Below are 20529 nucleotides of genomic sequence, written 5' to 3'. Positions count from 1 at the left end.
TCTGTTAAGTATTTGCAGCATTGAAAGAGTCACACAAATGCATTATTCCAGAATAAATTATAGAACCCACTGAAAAATATTTTGAAAGGTTATTTTTCTGTTTTGGTGTTTAAATGATATCAGTATTGTTAGCTCTTGTATTGATATTATATCATCATAGAATTTTAATTACACGACTCATTAAAAAGTAATATATGTTGTACATATTATTTTAATACTGTTAAAAATTGAAAGGAATTTTTAAAAAATCTATTTAGTTTTACTAATATATTTTTTTATTTTTAGGCATTTTCCATTTGAGATCTGAAGAGGGTGAAACCATTTGGGGAATTTCTTTTTTGTTTTGTATAATTGTGTGCATTTGCCTGAGCAATTAGTGAATATTTTCAGTTTTAGTTGCAATGAACATGAATGCTACATTTTACTGTGCAGTACGTTTATACTAGTTTTTAGGTTATTGAATGCAAATAGTTCAATTTAAAAAAAATGTTTTTTGCAGTACAATTTTATACTAAATTTTATATAAGTTTTGTTCTTATGTTAGTTTAAGGTTTTCTACTTAACAACATAACTTTTTCAACATCATTTGTTTCTGAAACTTTGAAGAAATCTTTATATTAGTTTTCTGTTTCTTGTTCAACTGCATGAATACATCCTTTAAATGTTTCAATTTTATCCACTCATTGTACATTAAGATTGTCATAAAATTATTTCCATTAATTATCTATCAAAACTTTTATTTACTTTTTATCGTTTAGAAGATTTTTTATCTTTATTTTTAGACACAATATGCAGATAGATAGTTTTAACTCCTTTTGAAAAAACTCGATCTGACAGGTTCAAGCTAAAATAAAGAAGAATTTGATAACTATAAACAACTTGGCTAAGGGCTGAAAACACACACACACAAAAAAAAAAAAGACATAAAAATGAATTTGAATTCTGAAATTTTGAATCCAAATTATGTTTTTCGCAATCACAAACTGAGACAGGACCCTACTCATTGGAGTTACTGTTTCTAGAAACGGCTCCTGTCCGCCCCCCCCCCCCCCCCCCCCCCAAGCCTGCCTCTCCTCCTGGGCGGTTACGTGTGCATAGTTGTGTGTGTAAGTGTGTAGGCTTGTGTGTGTGTATAGACCTGTGTGCATGCACATTGAAGAAATCTTTATATTAGTTTTCTGGCGTGTGTGTGTGTATGTGTGTGAGCGTGCGTGTGTGTAGGACATGAACGCCTCCGACCAGGAGAAGCGGATAGCTCAGGACCGGAGCAGCCGCCAGCAGAGGACGGTGGGCGGTGGTGCTGCAGACGCTTCTGGTTCAAGCTGAAAAAGGCACAGAACATCAAAAACGATCAAATGATAACAATTAGCAATCGTGATTGCTCAAAAAAAAAAAAAAAAAAAAAAATTAATTTGAATTTTTTCAAATTGAATTCAAATTATGTTTTTCGCAATCACGAGTGTTTGTGTATATGTAAGCGTGTGTGTTTGTGTGTGGGGGGTATGTGTGTGTGTGTAGGCATGTGTGTTTGTGCCTGTGTGCAGGCATGAGTGTGTGGGTAGTTGTGTGTAAGCTTGTAGGTGTGTGTGGGGGGTATGTGTGTGTAGGCATATGTGTTTGTGTCTGTGTGCAGGCATGAGTGTGTGGGTAGTTGTGTGTATGTGAGTGTGTAGATGTGTGTGTTTGTGTATATGTGTAGGTGTATATATGTATATGTGTGTAGGTGCGTGTGTGTATGCGTGTAAGTGTAGGATATTGACGTAACCTGGAGACGGCTTTCGCTAGAGGAGCAGCATTGTGAGGACCCGGTCGACCGTGATGAACATTTCTGCTCTTGCATTAAAAGAGCGAATTGGAAGACATAAGATCTAAAAATGCAAAAGGAAAAAGTTTTTTTTTTTTTAAATGGCTTGTTTTTATTTTTACTGTAGCAGTCAATTCTAATGTGTTTTATTTTCAATTTTCATAGAATTATCTCTTGAACTATTACATTCAAGAAAAGAGAATTTTATGTGAGATATATATCTCCTATGGTGTACTGTTGTGTGATGTAGGATGTATAGTTTGTTCTTTGTATTCACATTATTACTATTTCTGTTTTATTACTTCATTATGTTAAAAATCTCTTTGTGCTTGTTATTTTATTAATGTTCAAGAATTTTTTTTTTAATGACATAAATTTTGAGGTAAAAGTTATATAAAATCTTTTATTAGGCATAACCCCAACAATCTTATATTTCTTAATATTCGTAATTAATTAATTTATGTACACAATAATTGTCGTTGGTATGAAATGGAATGTAATATGTGTAGCAGAGAAAGAATGTATCTGTGTTAAAACTATAAATATAAAAAATCTATATAAATGTAGAAATTTTAACTGAAACCAAACTAGAATATATTTTTTCTTCATAACGTTGCATTATACATTCCCCCCCCCCCCCCCCTCAACTAACGAAGTTTTCCTTACTAACAAAATGTTAACTGTCAACAATCAAATAATTTGTATTTTTTATTCTCTCTTTGAGGATGTACGCATTTATTGTCAAGTTGCTGCTATTTAAAAGCCACATGCACACTTTATTTCATAAATACATTGTAGTTAGATATTAGTCACAACATTGATCTCAACCATTATATATGTATCATTACATTAGTATAAATCTAGCCTAGCTTGTGGATATTTTTTAAATTTATGCCATGAAATGCAGGTGTATATATTTGCATTCATTCAAAAGACCTTTTCCTTCAATCAAGTACAAACATTTTCATCGTTTTTGTGCTAACATAGCAATTGCCCATTCCACAGTTAAATCAAAGCATTCAACAGATGCTTTTACTCCGTCCTTTGAGTTTCATTTTTCAGTAACAGGTTCCTTTGTTCTAAGTTCTTCTTTTACCCTATGATTTGAATTCATTGTTACTAAATTTATAATTGAGGTGTTGTAAAAATAACAATAGTTAGTGTTACAAAATGAAAGTAGAATTTATATGCCTTTTTTTTTCCCTTTAAAAATTTAGTTCACAATACACCACCAGTATATCAAGTCGTGATAATTATGTACAAGATGCATTGTTACCATCTCATTTTCACATGCATATGTAAGTGACACCATGTGTATTATGCATGTTCTAATATGTAAGCTCATGTGTTTTTAGTTATCACATTTATTTAATTTATGCAATGCTTTATAATGTTCAACCTTTTAAAACAAAATATAATTGTAAAAAAGATTTTCTAGTATTCCTTTGGATCTAATATCACCTGCATATTTTATCATTTTTGAAATGCATTTTCATGAAAAACATCAAAGATGAAATATGAAAATAGATGCAAATTACTTTATCTATTTAAAAATTTTGTATTTGTAAACACGCACAAATATATTCTTCCCATGTACAATAGATTTCAAATGACTAATCATTCACTTATAAACGTTTAAAAATAATTATAGTATTAATTCTAAATAGTTTTTGCAAATGAGTGTTCTTGTATTTGTTTATCTGTTTCAAAATATTATCATTTGAAATAAAGTTGTTTATAAATCTCGTTTTTGATATGCTGTCTACTTAAGAACTCATTTAACAAACACTAAAATAAATTATTCTAAATATTAGTTTTTAAATGAAATAGATTTGTGTACATACTCGGATTATAAGTCAAAACATTTTCAACAAAATTTAAAAGGTGGATGGTTAGTGAAAAACAAAGTTCTACCAGCTAAATCCTCGATTTTTAACATTTTTGAAGACTGCAAAGAATGATTATCTAAGCTCATGAACTTCAAAAACATTTATTTTCATTTAAAAAAATTAGTCACTCCCTCATTGGATTGATTCACAGTCCAAAAGAATAAACTGCTCAACATCTTTAGTGCTATTTTTTGTAACAATGCATTTTCATTTTGGCACAAGACATTAAAGTGCTTGTAGGTGTTAAGAAAATTCCAGAATCTTTGCTTTACAAGTTAAAATGAAAATACCCAGTCTGAGAAATAAATTAATTCCAAAAAAAAAATCACACACACAAGATTACAAGTACGCCAACTCTTCCACACTTTGCAGAAGTTTTCCATAATTTAACCATATCTTCCGCACGAAAGATAAAATCTTCAACATTTTTCTTCTCAATTTAGAATGAATTTTTATATTGCCAGCTTCACTCCTTCCATTTTTTAAAAAAATATTTCCAGTGGTTTTAAAACATAAGATGGCTCATTTTTGTGAAGCAATGAAGTTTTGGCCCGGGGAGCCTCTTGTAACATAGTGAGATCTGCACAAACTAAAGCTAAAGCACACCTAGGCTAATAATTTTTTAACTTGTAAGTCCAAAAATGTAATTAATAAAGTAAAATTTGTTGTCTTTTAAAATAAAGTAAGTAGAAATGGTTCCATTTTAATAAATTTAGTTTAATACAGGGTCTGTATAATAAGTAATGAGACTCATTTTTACTTTCTTCTATATCTAAGACTCTTCTCTATCTTCTACTCTTCTATATTAGATATAGAAGAAAGTAAAATTGAGTCTCAAATTTGCACGAATCCTATATTTTTTTCTATAGAATATATATAGAAAAAAATATATTCTATTAGAAATATATATTCTATAGAATATATATATATATATATAGAAAGTATAGGATTCGTGCAAATTTCCCAATTTCGAATTTAGACGTATTCGATGGTTTTGAGGTGTGCCGAGTCCATTTCGACCATTTTTTTGGAAAATGTCTGTCTGTGTCAGTCCATATGTGTCTGACCGGTTTTTTGTGACTGCTCTACAGCAAAAACTACTGCATGAAATTGAACGAAATTCGGTGCACATATGTGTCCCTATGTGAACTTGTACCCATTGGTTTTTGGCGTGAATGCCTCCAAGGAGGGTGGAGCAATGGAACATTTCTTGAGTTATGTGTGTCTAATCCCCCAGAAAGTAAGTGGCGGAATGAAACAAAATTTTAACCATATGCGTCCCCTAACATGTGCAGGTGCTGATTCAATTTTGGTGTTAATAGCTCAAACGGGGGCTGAGCTATATAAGTGTCGTCACTCGTGGCTGCTATATCTCAAGAAATAATGAAAGGAATCAAAGATTTATTGACAAGTAGCCCTTAGAGGGTACAACAGCTGATTCTATTTTGGCGTCAATAGCTGAAAAGGGGGTGGTGCAATCGCCCGTTCTTTTTTTCCATTGCGAGTGCTATATCTCAAGAAGTAATGTTACGTTCTAAATGAAATTTGGAATAAATGTGAACCTATGTGAAAACAGGCGTTGGTTCAATTTTGGAGCCAATCGCTTCAAGAGGCTTTTTTTTTTTTTTTTGCGTGAATAAAAATAGCTCATTAATGCAACAATAAGAAATATAAATAGTAATAGACTGTCATCTGCGTAAGTCACGTTTTTTTAATTGTTGGGAAATAAACGGAAATATTATCTCAATGATTTAAAATTTTTAACTGTTGCCATCTTATGTTTTTTAACAAATAAAATATCTAATTTTAGCAAGGCTTTTAAAATTACTTTCAATTTTCGCTCTTTGCTTTGCTTTTGCGATAATTCGGAAATTGGGACGGTCGTCAAGTTTTTGCGTGCGTAATTTTATTTTTGTTGAGAATATTGCTTTCTCTTCAAGCATGGGGAGGGATCAGAATTCATGAGAAAGATATAGAAGAAAGTTTTGTGATGACCACAACATACTAGTTTCCTGATGCGACTGTACCTCCCAAGGGCGTACAAATAGGTTAGGTCAGTGGTGGGGGTTACTGGTTAGGCACCAAATTACCAGAGCCAAACTCACAAACAAGTTTTGAAATTGAAGCAACTGTATGTTAATTTTTTTTAATCTGTTTTTTTTTTTCTGGTTTTATTTGAAAGTGTATCAAAATTATAAAAAAGAAAATATAAGACAGGGGAAACATGACATAATTTATTTGTTTTAAGTTATTTATAAACAAACAGTATCAACAGTAAGTTCAACTAGTAATCATGTTTAAAAAATCAAATATAATTGTAGAATAATAAAGGCAGTTATGTACTTCTATGGTTCTTTCATAAACATTTTTTACATACAAATGTACATACATATCACTAGCACAGCCAGAATTAACCTTCTGAGAGGGGGAAGATTTGTTAGTCTTAGCAGTTCTAACATGTATATAAAGTACCATATTAGGATTGCCAATATATGTTAAAACTGGAGGCTATCGGGTGAGTTTTGATCCCCTCAGTGCACCACCGATATATATCTATACTCTGTTTACAGAAAGATAGACCGAAAGTAAGCAAACAGGTTTCAATTATACGGATTTTCTACAAAAAAGTAAACCAACGCTATTCACATTCCCTGTCTGCTTGGCACCAGTTTGTTCTTGCCCAAGCCAAACATGTATTTGACTTCGCCAAATGGCACATTTCTTAGTTAACAGCCAGCCTATCCTTCTTGTGAACGCAGTATACATAATAAATGCAATACAATTTTCAACAAGAGTTTAATCCAGGGAGTAGAAAGTAAAGTGATTCCTACATATATAAATGTATAAAATGAAAATTAAAGCTATTCAGAACTATATTTCTTTTAATTCAGAACAAATATTTTTAGATATAGAAGACATGCTTCAGATGTTAGGTATAAAACAGTACTATGTTATGGAAAAGAAATAGACACTTTTGAAATTGACACTTAAATATTTTCCAGGCTTTAGCTTTTTTTTAAGTGAAAGCATGTGAACTGTATACTGCCATTGTAAGTAAATTGAAAGCAAACGTCTGAATTCTTACTTTTTTTAAAAATTAATTTTCTTTTTTTTTATTACAATTGCAGCTGGAATGCAAAATAAAATATGATTCATTAAAATACTACAAGAGTCAATACTATATTATTTTATGGTCTGTACACCTGCAAAGTACAATTTTTTTTTTTGTCTCTATCATACTGTAATCTTTCTTTAATTCAGAAAACTTTAGTTCATATTACTTTTTTTTTTTTGGAATCAGCCTTTTTTATTTTTTTCCCTTCACAAATTGACACTTTTGAAAAGCACTTTTTAAGAACTTTTTAGTGATTATTATCTTGACTTTTCTTGACGCAATTCTTTGAAGATTAGAAATAAAATGTCATACTAAAAGATTTCATTGCACTAACAACCAACATCAGCAATAAAGTTATTTTCTATATTAATTCTACAAAATACAACAAAACGTACATTAAACTTTTTATAATTTAACGCTAAACAGTTTGAAAATAGATTGCTACTAACAGACTCGCTCTTTCTTCTATATATTTTTCTATGCATCACAGTATATTAATTCTAATGTATGAAAACATCTTTTACATAGCATTAAACTTGAAATTCAAGATAAACAGGCAACTTATAAGATACAAAAATAAAAAGATAAACTATTATTACACATATTGATATATATATATATATATATGAATTATTTCTACCTACTATTTGCTTTATCAAATTTGTTTATACTCCACAAAGTTAAACAAAGTAACTACATCAATAAAATTTTGGAGGATCGCATCACAGTCTAATTAGCTCTTTCAATAGGTAAAAAGTAGAGTAATTATTGGCAACAGTTACTCCACTTCCAATTTTTACAAATAAAATTAGAAGTTGGGCTAGTTTTTTGTGCACATTGATATAGAGTTTCACAAATAAGTTCCATTAAAAATAATTATTGGTTTACACAAGTTGCAGTTTGACAATACCATCTATGTTTTAATGCATAGTTTTCATTAAAAGATTAATAAGTTATTGCTAAACTTTAAGAAGAATATTTACATAAGTTCTTGGGCTAAGGAAGTTTCTTTTTCATTTGTTTTCTTATCTGAAGATAGAGATGCAATTCACAGTATGATTAAACATATATTTCAGTAATATATGAATAAAATCAATAATCAATGAAAAGAAAGCACAAATTGTAAAGATAATAATGCAATGAAATTCACTTACCATTTTGTTACATAGTGTGTTGAGCAGGGTTGCAGAGTCAGAGGAAAATGACCGACTGCAGGAATTTTAGAGCCTTTGACTTACAAGGAGACGGCACGACCGTGGGGTCGGAGATTTGCGTCAATTTTTTTTTTTTGTGGTGAAAGAAGACCCCAAGTACCTTACGTGGTTAAAGTAATGACGCAATACTCAGAAAATTATGAGAAAAATCGATTTAAAGTCCCCATGGAGTCTCCAAGACACCTTATCAAATTAAAATGTCAGTCTCTTGACGAGCGATCTTGTGCTCCCGCGATAACACGATCAAATCCACACTCTGAACCTTTTCTTTTCTCTTCTTTTTTTTTTTGCTACCACAACAATTAGTGGTAACGAAGTAGTGGTAGGATGAAAAATATGAATTGTTTTAAATTGTTTTGCTGGAAGAAAAAGAAAATAATTTTAAAAAAATGATATAAATAAATTCTTTAAAATTATGTAAAGAAGAGAAACTATTTTAATAATTGCTGTGTGATAACAAAAAAAAAAGATCCGAATGTCCTATGAGCAGATGTTTCTTATAAGGGGATCACAGGTCAAAAACCTTTACTAGGCTAATCAAACCGTACAGAATAACGAGCAAGAATGTTTTTCAGTGAATGAAAAAGTTTGCGATCCTTGGCAAAAATAAATTTCAGAAAGTAATATAGGGGTGAAACGCGTTACCACTAACTGTTGTGATATCAAAAAAAAAAAATCGATCCTGGGCTCGATCGTGCTACCTCTGGAGCACAAGATCACGCCTTACCAACTAGGCTAGCAGCGGCTGGTCAAAGCTGGCATTTTAAACTCATAAGGCGCATTGGAGACTCCATGGCGATTTTAAATCGATTTTTCTCATAATTTTCCGAGTATTGCATCGTATTACTTTAACCACGTAAGGTACTAGCCGTCCTCTTTCACCACAAGAAAAATTGACGCAAATCTCCGACCCCACGGTCGTGCCATCTCCTTGTTAGACTCCTTTACCCCAAAATCAGTCTGATTCCAACTCTGCAAGCACTGGCAAGGTTTCAGACTTTGAGGGTAAATAACAAACTCTGACTATTAGAATTTTAAACCTTAGTCTCACAACCCCTTTACCCCATGACTTCGCAGACCTGGTGTTGAGTGATCTTGTATTAATGATAGCTTGCCACTGTTGCTTTGAAATAGCTATTTGAAACGTTTCCTTCACAATTTGTGCTTTATTCAATTATTGGTGAAAACAACAAAAATTTCCTTCACAGATTTGAAAGTTCACAAAATTTAATCTTATTACCATATCAAAAAAAAAAAAAAAAAAAAAAATGCAGCAAAATATTAAGAATATTTTGATTTTTTAAAATAATATATATGATTTAAAAAAGCAATACTCATTGAAATTGTTTAGTTAAATGAATATTAATTAATTATATACCACATATTTGATTCCTTCTGTCCACATTTTTGAATAAAATTTTCTGACTGTTTATTTTGTCAGAAAATCTGCTTTTCATTTACAGACAGACATGTCTTTTAAGCAATTTTCATCTTCTTTCTTTTAATCTTTTAAGCAACTGAACATGGAGCTGAAAAGGATATTCATCAAATTCTTTTTGGTTATTCACTTTAGTAATTCACTCTTAATCATTAAGTAATCAGTTTTTAAATGGGGGAATTTATTTTCCTATAACATAACAACATTTGTGCTGCTATGCTAGAAAAACATAGTGTAATTTTTATGTATTAAAACTGGAGACGGCGGAGTAATTACACATACAGTCCAGTACACCAGTTAATTTACACAGCTGTGTTTTGAGCCAAACATGAACAGAAATCAAACTAATATCCTTCTCTAACACTTAATCAGAATGACTTAAACATAATCAGCAGAGTTTGCCAATTATTATAAATGGATTTGCCTTCAAAAAGCAATATATCTTGGTTGGTTCTTAAATAATTGTCATTTTTGAAGATAACCAAACCGATAGTATAACTCTCTCCCTGTTTAATAATTTTAGTTTTGGGTTTATAATGCCAAAACTTAAAAAACCAATTTCAAGACATGTTCCTGATTTTTTGTCTTAATTTTGAATATTGCAAGTGAATTAGAATGTTATTTATAAGTATAGTCATGAACATTTGAACGGTTTAAAACAAGAATGTTTAATATGAGTAAATTTCTTTGATGAATATCTACAAAATTACACTTGTTGAAGTCTTTTAACACATAAAAAATCTCATACTTTTCACTAATGCTTCAGTTCCTTACTAAACAGAAAATTTACAGATTTAATATGAATACTTTTCACAGAAAAATACAACACTTCTTAGCAATATTCATAGAAACTAAACAAATGAGATAAACAATTATTTCATATTTCTTTTAAAACTGAAAATATAAATGTAAAACTCTAAACTAGGTCTAAAAATGTAAGAAAGTGCATAAAACACCTTACTGAAGTGAGACACACAAAGTTATAAAAAGTAAATAAATAAATTAATTGTAAAAATGATAAAATTAAAAGTAATGTGCGGTATAAAAATAGCAGTCTTGCTACTCTTATCATCATATGATATATATTTCATAAATTAGTAATATATTATAGATATTAATATATTTTTATATACATTATACAGCGAAACTATTTTATACTTAATCAAAGGGATGCATTTATTTTGGAAGTGTTTGACTTGCTTTCAGTTGATCTAATTACTTTTTTGCTTTCATCAATTTTACAAGAAATTGATAAATATGTTAAAATACTCACTTTTATCACAGCTTATAAAAACTAAGATCAATAATGTCAAAGGATATACGAATACAAACATGCACAATTGAGGACACTACATTTTTTTATGTAGAGAAGTTTATTTAGATTACTTTATAAATTAAAAAAAAGCAACCACATTCATAAGCAAATCTCTGGGATTATGCGAGCTTCAATTGCTACCCATATTCAATACCCACAACTACTATTTTTTCATGTCCTTATTGGCATATATTTTAGAGAGACTCGTTTTTTTTTCTTTTCTTTTTTGCTTCTACCTTCTAAACTGAGAAGCACTGAAAAAAAGTCCCAATGATATATATACATCAAACGCCTTAAAATAAATAAATAAATGGCGAATTACAAAAGAATGATACTTCAAATACAACTAGAAATCTTGTTTAACTTTTTTTGCAGACCTGTGAGGTTTCATCCCATTTTCTTTTTTTTTTTTTTTTCACAAAAAAAGAAAAAAACCTTTTGCCTAGCGGACCATAAAAAGCTCTTAAAATATTTGAAAACGGCTGAGGTTTTCCTTTTTTAACAAAATAATGATAATAGATGAATTGATAAATATATGAATAAAACTTAACTTGATATTAAAGTATTCTTACAAAAATCTTTAAAAGTTAAGAAAAAGATAAGTAATTATAGTAATATTTGTACATGAGTAATAAACATTGGAAAAAATCATTAAAAATTACAAAAATTAATCATAAAATTCAAGCAAAAAATGTTGGATAGGATATTATTGATTTGGTGTTTTCTTTCCTTGTTTCTTTCTTTTTCTTTTTTAAAGTCCGGATTTCAGGATTTTTTTTTTTTTTTTTTTTAAACGCCGACAAGCAAAAAATCTTTGAGGAGCGGCCAAATTTTTTTAGGGATCGGTGCCGGTCCGCGAAATTACCGGTTGATAATCGCTGGTCTAAGTTATATTTAATAAATAAATTAAAATATTTTGCTTTTGCCATGTGATTCACTCTCTTCAACAAAGTATAATGTATATTATAATGTCACAAACACTGTAAGTTATACCAAAATAATGGTCTTTATGTACAAAAATCGTTCATCTATGCCTTAGCTCCACTCCTCACCTCCAAAATAGGACGGCACACATTACTAACATGTTTTGTTCACAACTTGAGTTGACCACAGTCAGGTTGAAAATAAATGTTTCTGAATTTAAACACTTTTAAGTAGGTAGATAAAAGAATGTTTAAAATCAGGGTCCAGCCCTGACTTGTTAGCTGGGTGCTTCCCAAACTTCTGGCACCATCAGTGGCCCACACAGGTCCAGGGGGTCCGGACCCCTCCCATAGTTCTTGCATTTTTCTTATTTCAACTGATTATGATTCTATGTACCTGATACACAAAATATTTCCAAACAAAGAAAACAAGAATTTCAGTTCTAATAATAGGGAAAAAAATCCTCTTGTAAAAAGATTTTTTAGAAAATGTACATTTCTTGTAACGAATTGCACAAGCGAGAGATCTTTCTCGACCTTGAGAAGGCTAAAAACATACTTAAATAGTACTATGTGTAATGAACGTTTAATATGTTCTTGTACTGATGAATTCAAGCAATGTCACCATCACACACTGAGGAAGTTATAAATAAAATCGAAAAATGAACTAGAAAACTAAATTTTATTCTAAGATGTTTTGTAAACCTATAGAGGCAGACTAAGGGTGACTGTAAATGGAAACAGAGTAATAATAATGTTTTTAGTTTTGTAATTACAGGTTAAAATTAGATTTTTCTTGTTCTTTAGACTTGATGCTTCTTATACTTGAATTTGGGCATCTCTTTCCATTTATGAACAATGATAAAAGTAAATACATTGCATAAATTCATTTGCTTTCTGGTAATTTAAGTATCTGTTACTAAATTTTTTTATTAATTAGTGCTAATTATTTATTCAATAATTTATTTTTTACTGTTTTTGTTCTCAAGAATCAATAAAATCAAGTCAATATGTTTGACGGCATATTGGAGTATGATATGAAAATGGGACTTTTAACTATGGATCCTCCCCTTGCAAAATTTCTGTGTGCGCCACTGGGCACCATGCATTTTTTAATCAGCAATCAGTGTTTTTGCCCAAGAGCACCATTCAAGAACTGGCAAATGTTGTTCAAATTGAAAAAAAACATCATTCAAAAAGTAATCCCTCGTCTATCTCAAATTTAAATACATTTATGGATTTAAAAAAAATCTAACAAACCATAACAACGACAACTAAACGGTTTCCAGAAAAAAAGAGGAAAATATTAATTTAAAACAGTGAAGCAAAATTTGAAAGGTTTATCTTTAATATTTGTAGTTGCTTACATTCCTTCATAATTTTCTGAAATTCAAGTCATAACTTTTCACTTCATTGATCAATCACAACTTTTCGGTTCTTCATGCAAATCAAACTAACACAAATTAAGACAGATGAAATTTTCAAACGTCAGAGCAGTGCTCTGATGTTTGGAAATTTTATGCATCTTAATTCTAGTTTGCAGCACTTTGTTTAACACTAAATTTAAGTTTCATAAAGTTGAATAAATACTTTTGTGCTTGAAAAGTAAAATAAGAAAAAAACAAGGTAAGATTACACAAAATTACAGATTACTGCAGACATGTGTTTCAGGGTTACAAGGAACTCCTTTTTCAATGCAAAATAAGTGAGCTTATGGATGAAAAGCTTTTGAATCACTTTTGCTCAATGCTTTTTCATCCATTAGCTCACTTATTTTCCATCAAACGAGCTGATGTGTGGCATCACATGACTTTCTTTTACTCCAATTTAATGTCATTTTCTCATTATTGCCAGTTTTAATATGATTCAATAGTTTACCCTCTAAATATCGACAACAGTGGCCAAACTGAAACCAGATTAAAAAAAAAAAAGAAATTAAAAAAAATCGCCAAATCGCCAAGTTGGCGACAAAACTTGGCGACCAAAAGACTGGCGATATATTGCCAAGTGTCCACCACATTATAACACCACTTGAGTTTACATCGAATTTAACAATGATTTCCCCCCCAAAAAGGGGAAAAAGACCCCCTTTGGAGCATCCGAATGCAACCAAAAAGGAAGATGCACAATTAGACCCCACTAGGAGTCCACCTACCAAATTTCAACTTTCTACAACATACCGTTCTTGAGTTATGCGAGATACATACACACATACGCAAATACATACGTACATACAGATGTCACAAGAAATCTCGTTGTAATTAACTCGGGGATCGTCAAAATGGATATTTCGGGTGTCTGTACGTTCTTAGGCACAGATCCACGTGTGGTCGGGTTGAAAAAAAAACTGTTGTGCAATTTTATGTTGTTTTTTCTTATTTTACTTTAAATTTCATCTTTGATAAATTAAAATACCTGTGCATTTTTTCACTATGACAGTGTTACTTGTAATGCAATAAATACACAGTGCTCATTGCACATTTTGGCACACTAGTATCATGCTACCATCATGACAGAGAAAAACACAAGACATTTAAAGCAGAGTCACTTTTCGATGATGTCGTCCTCAGTTTGAGAAGCACCGATTCAGCTTAAGGTTAATTAAGTAGCTACTTAAATTAGAAAGATAGAACTATCACTTTTATCGATACATCATAACATCAGGGCTTTGATACATGCACATATAAGCATCACAGAGCAGTCTCCTAGTAATTTCTGGCAAGACTTTGTCCTCCTTGTTTGACAGCAAGAAATTCATCCCTTCCTCCGAAAGCCACCAACGGAGATCTGTAAAAGGCACCACTTCAGGGATATTATAACCATTCTGTTCACCTGGAAAAAAAGAACCAACCGCTATAAAAGTGGGACAGACACAATTAATAATGTACTTAATTTGATGGAAAGAGCTTTTACAAATACAAATACAAAAGTGACGACCAGCAACAGGCTCTGGGCCCAGCTAGACTGGTCCTAGTCAATTTACAATCCCCAGTGAAGATCAATGGCCCTCTTAAAACTGTCTACTTACTCCCTTGCTCATTACCACCTCTTCCGGTAAGCTGTTCCAAGGTTCCACTGCCCAGCTGTAATAATAATTTTTCCTAATATCCATGTTAGCCTGAGATTTAAATAGCTTAAAACGACCCCTTGTCCTGTTTCCAGTGCTAAACTTCAGCCCCGTAACATCTTTCATTTTTATAAATTTAAACAACTGAATCATGTCCCCTCGGTCTCTTCTTTGCTCAAGACTGTACATCTTTAGCCTTCTAAGCCTGGAATCATAGTCTAAATGAGAAAGTCCATACTATAAGAAATACTATAAAAACTAACATGAAAAATGTTTCAAACAAACACTGAACAAAACATTTTGAAGAGACTTTACAACAACTATGAGTGATCCCTAATGCTTCAGTAAGAATAAAATGCTTAGAAAAATCTATTTACAGTTTTCAAGCCAGTTTCTAGTTTCATTCAGCACTAAATAAAATTTTAGTAAGTAGGGATTCCACTCTCAACTCCTTTGGCTCTCCACCAGCGGCAAGTTTACTGTGTCGCGATTGCTAAGGTTTCCCTTGACCATAGGGGCACAGAAAGGGATTTAAAGGCATCATAAAATGTTTCAGACTGATAGACAAAGGTGCACCCAAAAATGAATTGCATTGAGCCTCAAAAAGTGAAAATTCTACACAGCTATTCAACACTTGAAAGCATTTTGAAATTGAAGTTTCTTTGTCTGAGTTATTACTTTCTTCTATATCTAATATATAGAAGAAAATATTGAATTCGTGCAAATTTTCGAATTTCGAATTTTGACGGATTCGAACGTTTTGAGGTTTGCTGAGTCCATTTCGACCATTTTTGGAAAATGTCTGTCTGTCTGTGTGTGTGTGTATGTGTGTGTGTCCGTGTGTGTGTCACGTATGTGTGTGACCAGTTTTTGTGGCCGCTCTACAGCAAAAACTTCCGCATGAAATCGAACGAAATTTGGTACACGTATGTGCCCCTATGTGAACTTGTGCCCATTGGTTTTTGGCGCGAATTCCTTGAAGGGGGGTGGAGCAATGGGACGTTTTTTGAGTTTTACGTGACTGTTATTCCCCAAGAAGTAACTGGCAGAATCAAACAAAATTTGGTCCATATGTTGCCCCTAACAGGTACAGGTCCTGATTCAATTTTGGTGTCAATAGCTAAAACGGGAGTTGAGCTACAGAACGTTTTTTGTCGTCAATTGTGACTGCTGTATCGCAAGAAATAATGAACGTAATCAAATAAAAATTCATCGACAAATAGCCCTTAGAGGGTATAAGAAATGATTCTATTTTGGCATCAACAGCTGAAAAGGGGGTGGTGCAATCGAACGTTCTTTCTTTTTCATTGTGAGTGCCATATCTCAAGAAGTAATGCTACGTTCTGGATGACATTTGGAATAAATATGAATCCATATGTAAACAGGCGTTGGTTCAATTTTGGCACCAATCAATCCATGGAGGGGGGGGGGGGGCTGATTTTTTTTATCTGTGTGAATAAAAATAGCTTTATAACTGCAACAATAAGAAAGATAAATCGTAATCGACTATGGTCTGCATTTATCTCGTGATTTTAATTGCATGGAAGTGATCGGAAATGTTATCTTGCAATGGTTTAAAATTTTTAAGTGTTGCCATTTTGTGTTTGTTAACAAATAAATGTTTGTAATTATTTTAAGCAAGCCATTTAAAATAATTTTCAATTTTCATTCTTTGCTTTGCTTTTGAGATAAATCAGGAATTGGGATGGTCGTCAAGTTTTGGCATGTGTAACTTTGTTTTTGTTGGGAATATTGCTTCCTCGTTAAGCATGGGGAGGGATCAGAATTGTAAGAAAGATGTAGAAGAAAGTTTCGTGATGGCCACAACATACTAGTTTTTTTAGGGCTTTGCATTTTCAATGCAAAGCATGCATTTTTATGCATGATTCAGCAGTAAATGTTTTAATTTGGAAATTGTTACACTCCAGAAAATAGTTCATACATATGCCTTAGCCTTGACTTAGGGGTGGTATCTCACTCAGGGGTGCCTACCCTAGGGGGAGGGGGACGGAAGCAGACTGCGATGTTGAAATTTTTAGGTAGGGTGTTTTGCAGGGTATTCTTCTCTTTTTAGGGGGCTCTTGCTTTGGGGGAGGGTCTTCGCAATTTATAGGGGGAGTGCGCCCTTGCTCGAAGGGGGGGGGGGGCCCTGACTTACTGCTAAATACCCAACCTTTGCCAGGGTCAATGCCAAGGGGGGAGGGTGCTACACTCCCCCCCTCCCCCAGTTTTTCAGAAGTGGGGGCGCTAATTTCCTTTTAGAGATGCAACGAATGGAGAAAAAAGTACCGTAATTTCGGGTAGATAAGCCGCGGCTTATACGTGTTTTGAAGTTGAAATTTAACATCTGCGGCGTATCTGCCAGGGCGGCGTATCTGAAGAAATCCCCCCCCCACCATTCTTTCTTAGTGCTTTTCATGTTCGCCCAATCGAGTGGCAATGTTAAAATTCATTAAAAAACGCTAGTAGAACTCTCAAATTGCACCATGAAACAGGTTTTTCATTAAATTTAATTTCTCCCACCCTTAAACCTGCGTAGTTTGCGCCGATTTTACCGCTTTTCGCTGTTGTTGTTCTTTCCAGTGTTGCCAGATTCGTGATGATAACATACGTTTCACTAGGCTGAAAAATGGAGGAATCGCTAGCTTTTCTGAGTTAGAGTCCCTATAGTCTGAGTAATGTTTTAAAATGTCTCGATGATAAATTAAAAAAAGAAAAAAAGAATCAATTGATAAAGGATAAACAATTTTTTAATGAACTGCTAAGTATAACAATGATTTGAAAACTTTTCATCCAACCAATTGTAGATGTCATCTGGCAACACTGGTTTTTTTGTGAAACCGAAGCATTTTCTGATTTTTTTTACACGAAGTTTATTCCATTTTTATCTGTTAACAAATGCAGTTGCTTGTTACAGTTTTGTTCTAACTAAAATAAATGATCGCATCCGTACATATGTATATATAGAGGGTGTGGGGCGCCATGGTTTGATACGCTCTTCTGCGGCGTATACGATAGGGCGGCTTATCCGATGAACTTTTGTTTTTAGTTAGTAAATTATTGCATGTGCGGCGTATACGATAGGGCGGCTTATCTACCCGAAATTACGGTAACCGTAAATGTAATTCATTGTTTTGGCGATTTGTTTTGAAAGAAAAGAAACTTTTGATTTGTTTTTATCCGAGTGAAATGTACAACATTTTCTTCTTTTTTTCTGACGATGACTTTTGAATGTTCCACATTCCACGGGATGTTTTTTTTTTTTTGTTAGATGAATGGATTATAATAGCGTGGTTGGCGGGCGAGTTTAGCGATAAACAATAGAGTTGCCGTATTATTTTTACACTTGAAAGATATTAATTGATGTTTTTTTTTGTTTATTTGGTAAAATATTTTAAATTGCAATAAAAACTGCTTCATTCACTAAGTAGAGTTTTAAAGCAACTGTAAATCTAATTTAATAATTTGCCAAAAAGTTTTAAATTCCAAAGAAACTTCAATAGTTTTTTTTTTTTCTGAAAAGGTGTGTACGCATTTTATAAAAAGAAAAATGATCATTTCACATCAGAGGGGGAGGGGGCATCAATTTTTTTACTCAATGGACTTCCATTAAATTTTTAGTATGGGCATTGCTGAGCGGGTACTGCTAGTACATGATAAATCAATAAAATTATGTTTTTTAATATCACCTTTTCGATCTGCCATACTGTCAAAGAAACACCAAGGGGCATCTGGTCCACTGCCACATTTGACAAAGCATACATAATGACTTGTTTCAATGCATACAACTGCAAAAAGCTCCATGTAAATTCTTGGGACTGGAGTGTGATCTTTAAGCATTCGGAATTCTGGAGGAATACTTAATTTAACACTACGATGACGCGTCCTTTTCTTGTGGCTGTGACTCTGCAAGGGAAGGAGATAATATTAATTTGAGAGTATCATCTAAATACATGAAATACACCACCAGCTCAGTCATTTCCAGCCGAGGACTGCAGTTTTATGCTTATTAGCACTCATCAGCCAGGCACAGGAAAGTGACCGAGCTGGAGATGGAAAACTTCTTAAGGCAGCCAAGAGTGCCAAACAAACTGGTAGCTAACATAGTATTAGCGCTGACCAGACGAGTGAATGAAGCAATGGTTCGGTTCAACTCGAGGATTGAAGGTAAGGCATGGTATATTCAGTAAATTACAGAATTTGAAAAGTATTTAATGTAGTAGAACAGCACATTTTAGCAGACTTCATAGTGGCTTTGAAAAAAATCAAGACACAATATTACGAAAATATCTGGACAAAAATCAGGACACTTTTAATATTTTTAAATTTGTATAGTTCAGGTTTATATATACACTAGCATTCCCGTACCCGGCATTGCTCGAGTAATGGAATTAGCAGGGGTTAACAGTGCTTGGTGCACCTAGTTTCGAAAATCCCCTATAATAATTACTTATTTCCTATAATTTTTTCTAATTTTGGGAGGATCCCGGGGCTCCTGGACTCCTTATATGTATGCCCTTGTCCTTAACCGATCTTTAACTGTTATTAACGATCCTTTTAAAGTATTGATTATCTTTGCAAACACAGGCCATCCACATTTTATTGTTATAACTAAGTTTAAGCAAGAACTTCTTTGTATACAACATCTTTAGTTTTTTTTCCCTGGTGCTAAAACTATTAAGCTGCTTGATGAACCGACGTTGGAGTAAGCTACATAAAATTGGCCGTGTTGAAAAAAAGTCTTCTCCCAAATTGATCCCTGCTACTTTAATGTCTGTCCTTCTGACTTATTAACGGTTATTGCAAAGCAAACTTTTACAGGAAACTGCACTCTTCTAAATTCAAAAGCATAGTCCGCCTGTGATGATGTTCTTAAAAACTTCGCTTCTAGTTTTGAAAAAGTGAAAGCAAAAGACAGAAACATTATTATTTGACTTGAGAAAAGCCTCAAAGAATCACGTGAGAAACAAAAACAATATCAAATTTAAAATTCGCTTTCGACCTTTCGACGAAAAGTTGAGATGAAGTACTGAATAATGATTTGAATGGAGGAAAGCCTCCGAAAATAAGGGATTTAAATTTAAATGACAGGTTTTAATTTCACAGAAATTAAGGGGTTTTAATTAATTTCTCCTGTAACCGATATTTCGAAAAAACCTTTCTTAGTTGATACCTTCATGATCATGTGGACATGCCTGCCAAATCTCAAGTCTGAGGCTTCAGCAGTATTGGCTGTGCGTTGATATAGATATATATATATATATATATATATATATATATATATATATATATATATATATATATATATATATATATATATATATATATGTGTGTGTTATCTCAGGACATTGATTTTTATATATTAAGACTATATGACCAAAAGTATTGGGACACTTTTAAAACTTCACATTTTAAAGGATTTCTCGAGATTTAAAAGACCAATTGCTTTGTAACTTTTGTCACATAAAAGGTATTTTCTAGCTGTCATTTTCCTTTGGAAGTTATATCACCCATGCATTTAGGGGACCAGCAACAAATTGAGGAAAACAAAAATGTTTTTGATCATCGTTCATCGTAAATAGCCGAGAATAGGCTGCAAATTTCAGAAATTAGAAACCTTACTATGTACAATTATTTTACGTACTTTTGAGAAAATATCACTGATATTCATGAAGATATAAGCATTTGTTTCAGAACTACGAATTTTATTTGAAGGTTTTTGCCTCATATTGCATAAAGTTTTCCATCAAAACTTACCAAACTT

General features: G+C 32.4%; 2 protein-coding genes across 3 annotated transcripts in view; one reads left to right on the top strand and one right to left on the bottom strand.

Annotated features, from left to right (window-relative positions):
- The window catches only part of LOC129229582 (repressor of RNA polymerase III transcription MAF1 homolog), a 36317-nt gene extending 32772 nt beyond the window's left edge, over nt 1-3545 (top strand). Inside the window, exon 7 of the mRNA XM_054863919.1 lies at nt 286-3545. The gene's annotated coding sequence lies outside the window, so the exon portion shown is untranslated. The remainder of the gene's footprint in view (nt 1-285) is intronic.
- A 5321-nt stretch (nt 3546-8866) lies between these two features.
- The window catches only part of LOC129230002 (ubiquitin carboxyl-terminal hydrolase CYLD-like), a 143967-nt gene continuing 132304 nt past the window's right edge, over nt 8867-20529 (bottom strand). For both annotated transcript variants that reach the window (XM_054864389.1, XM_054864390.1), the window contains 2 exons: nt 18455-18671; nt 8867-14530 (listed from right to left, as the gene is read on the bottom strand). In XM_054864389.1, the coding sequence (XP_054720364.1) occupies nt 14340-14530; nt 18455-18671 (408 nt within the window). In that variant the 3' untranslated portion in view covers nt 8867-14339. The remainder of the gene's footprint in view (nt 14531-18454; nt 18672-20529) is intronic.

Source organism: Uloborus diversus, chromosome 9 (assembly GCF_026930045.1).
Source record: "Uloborus diversus isolate 005 chromosome 9, Udiv.v.3.1, whole genome shotgun sequence".
Lineage (NCBI taxonomy): Eukaryota > Metazoa > Arthropoda > Arachnida > Araneae > Uloboridae > Uloborus > Uloborus diversus.
Note: the sequence above shows the minus strand (reverse complement) of the source record. Positions and strands in the feature narration are given on the sequence as shown.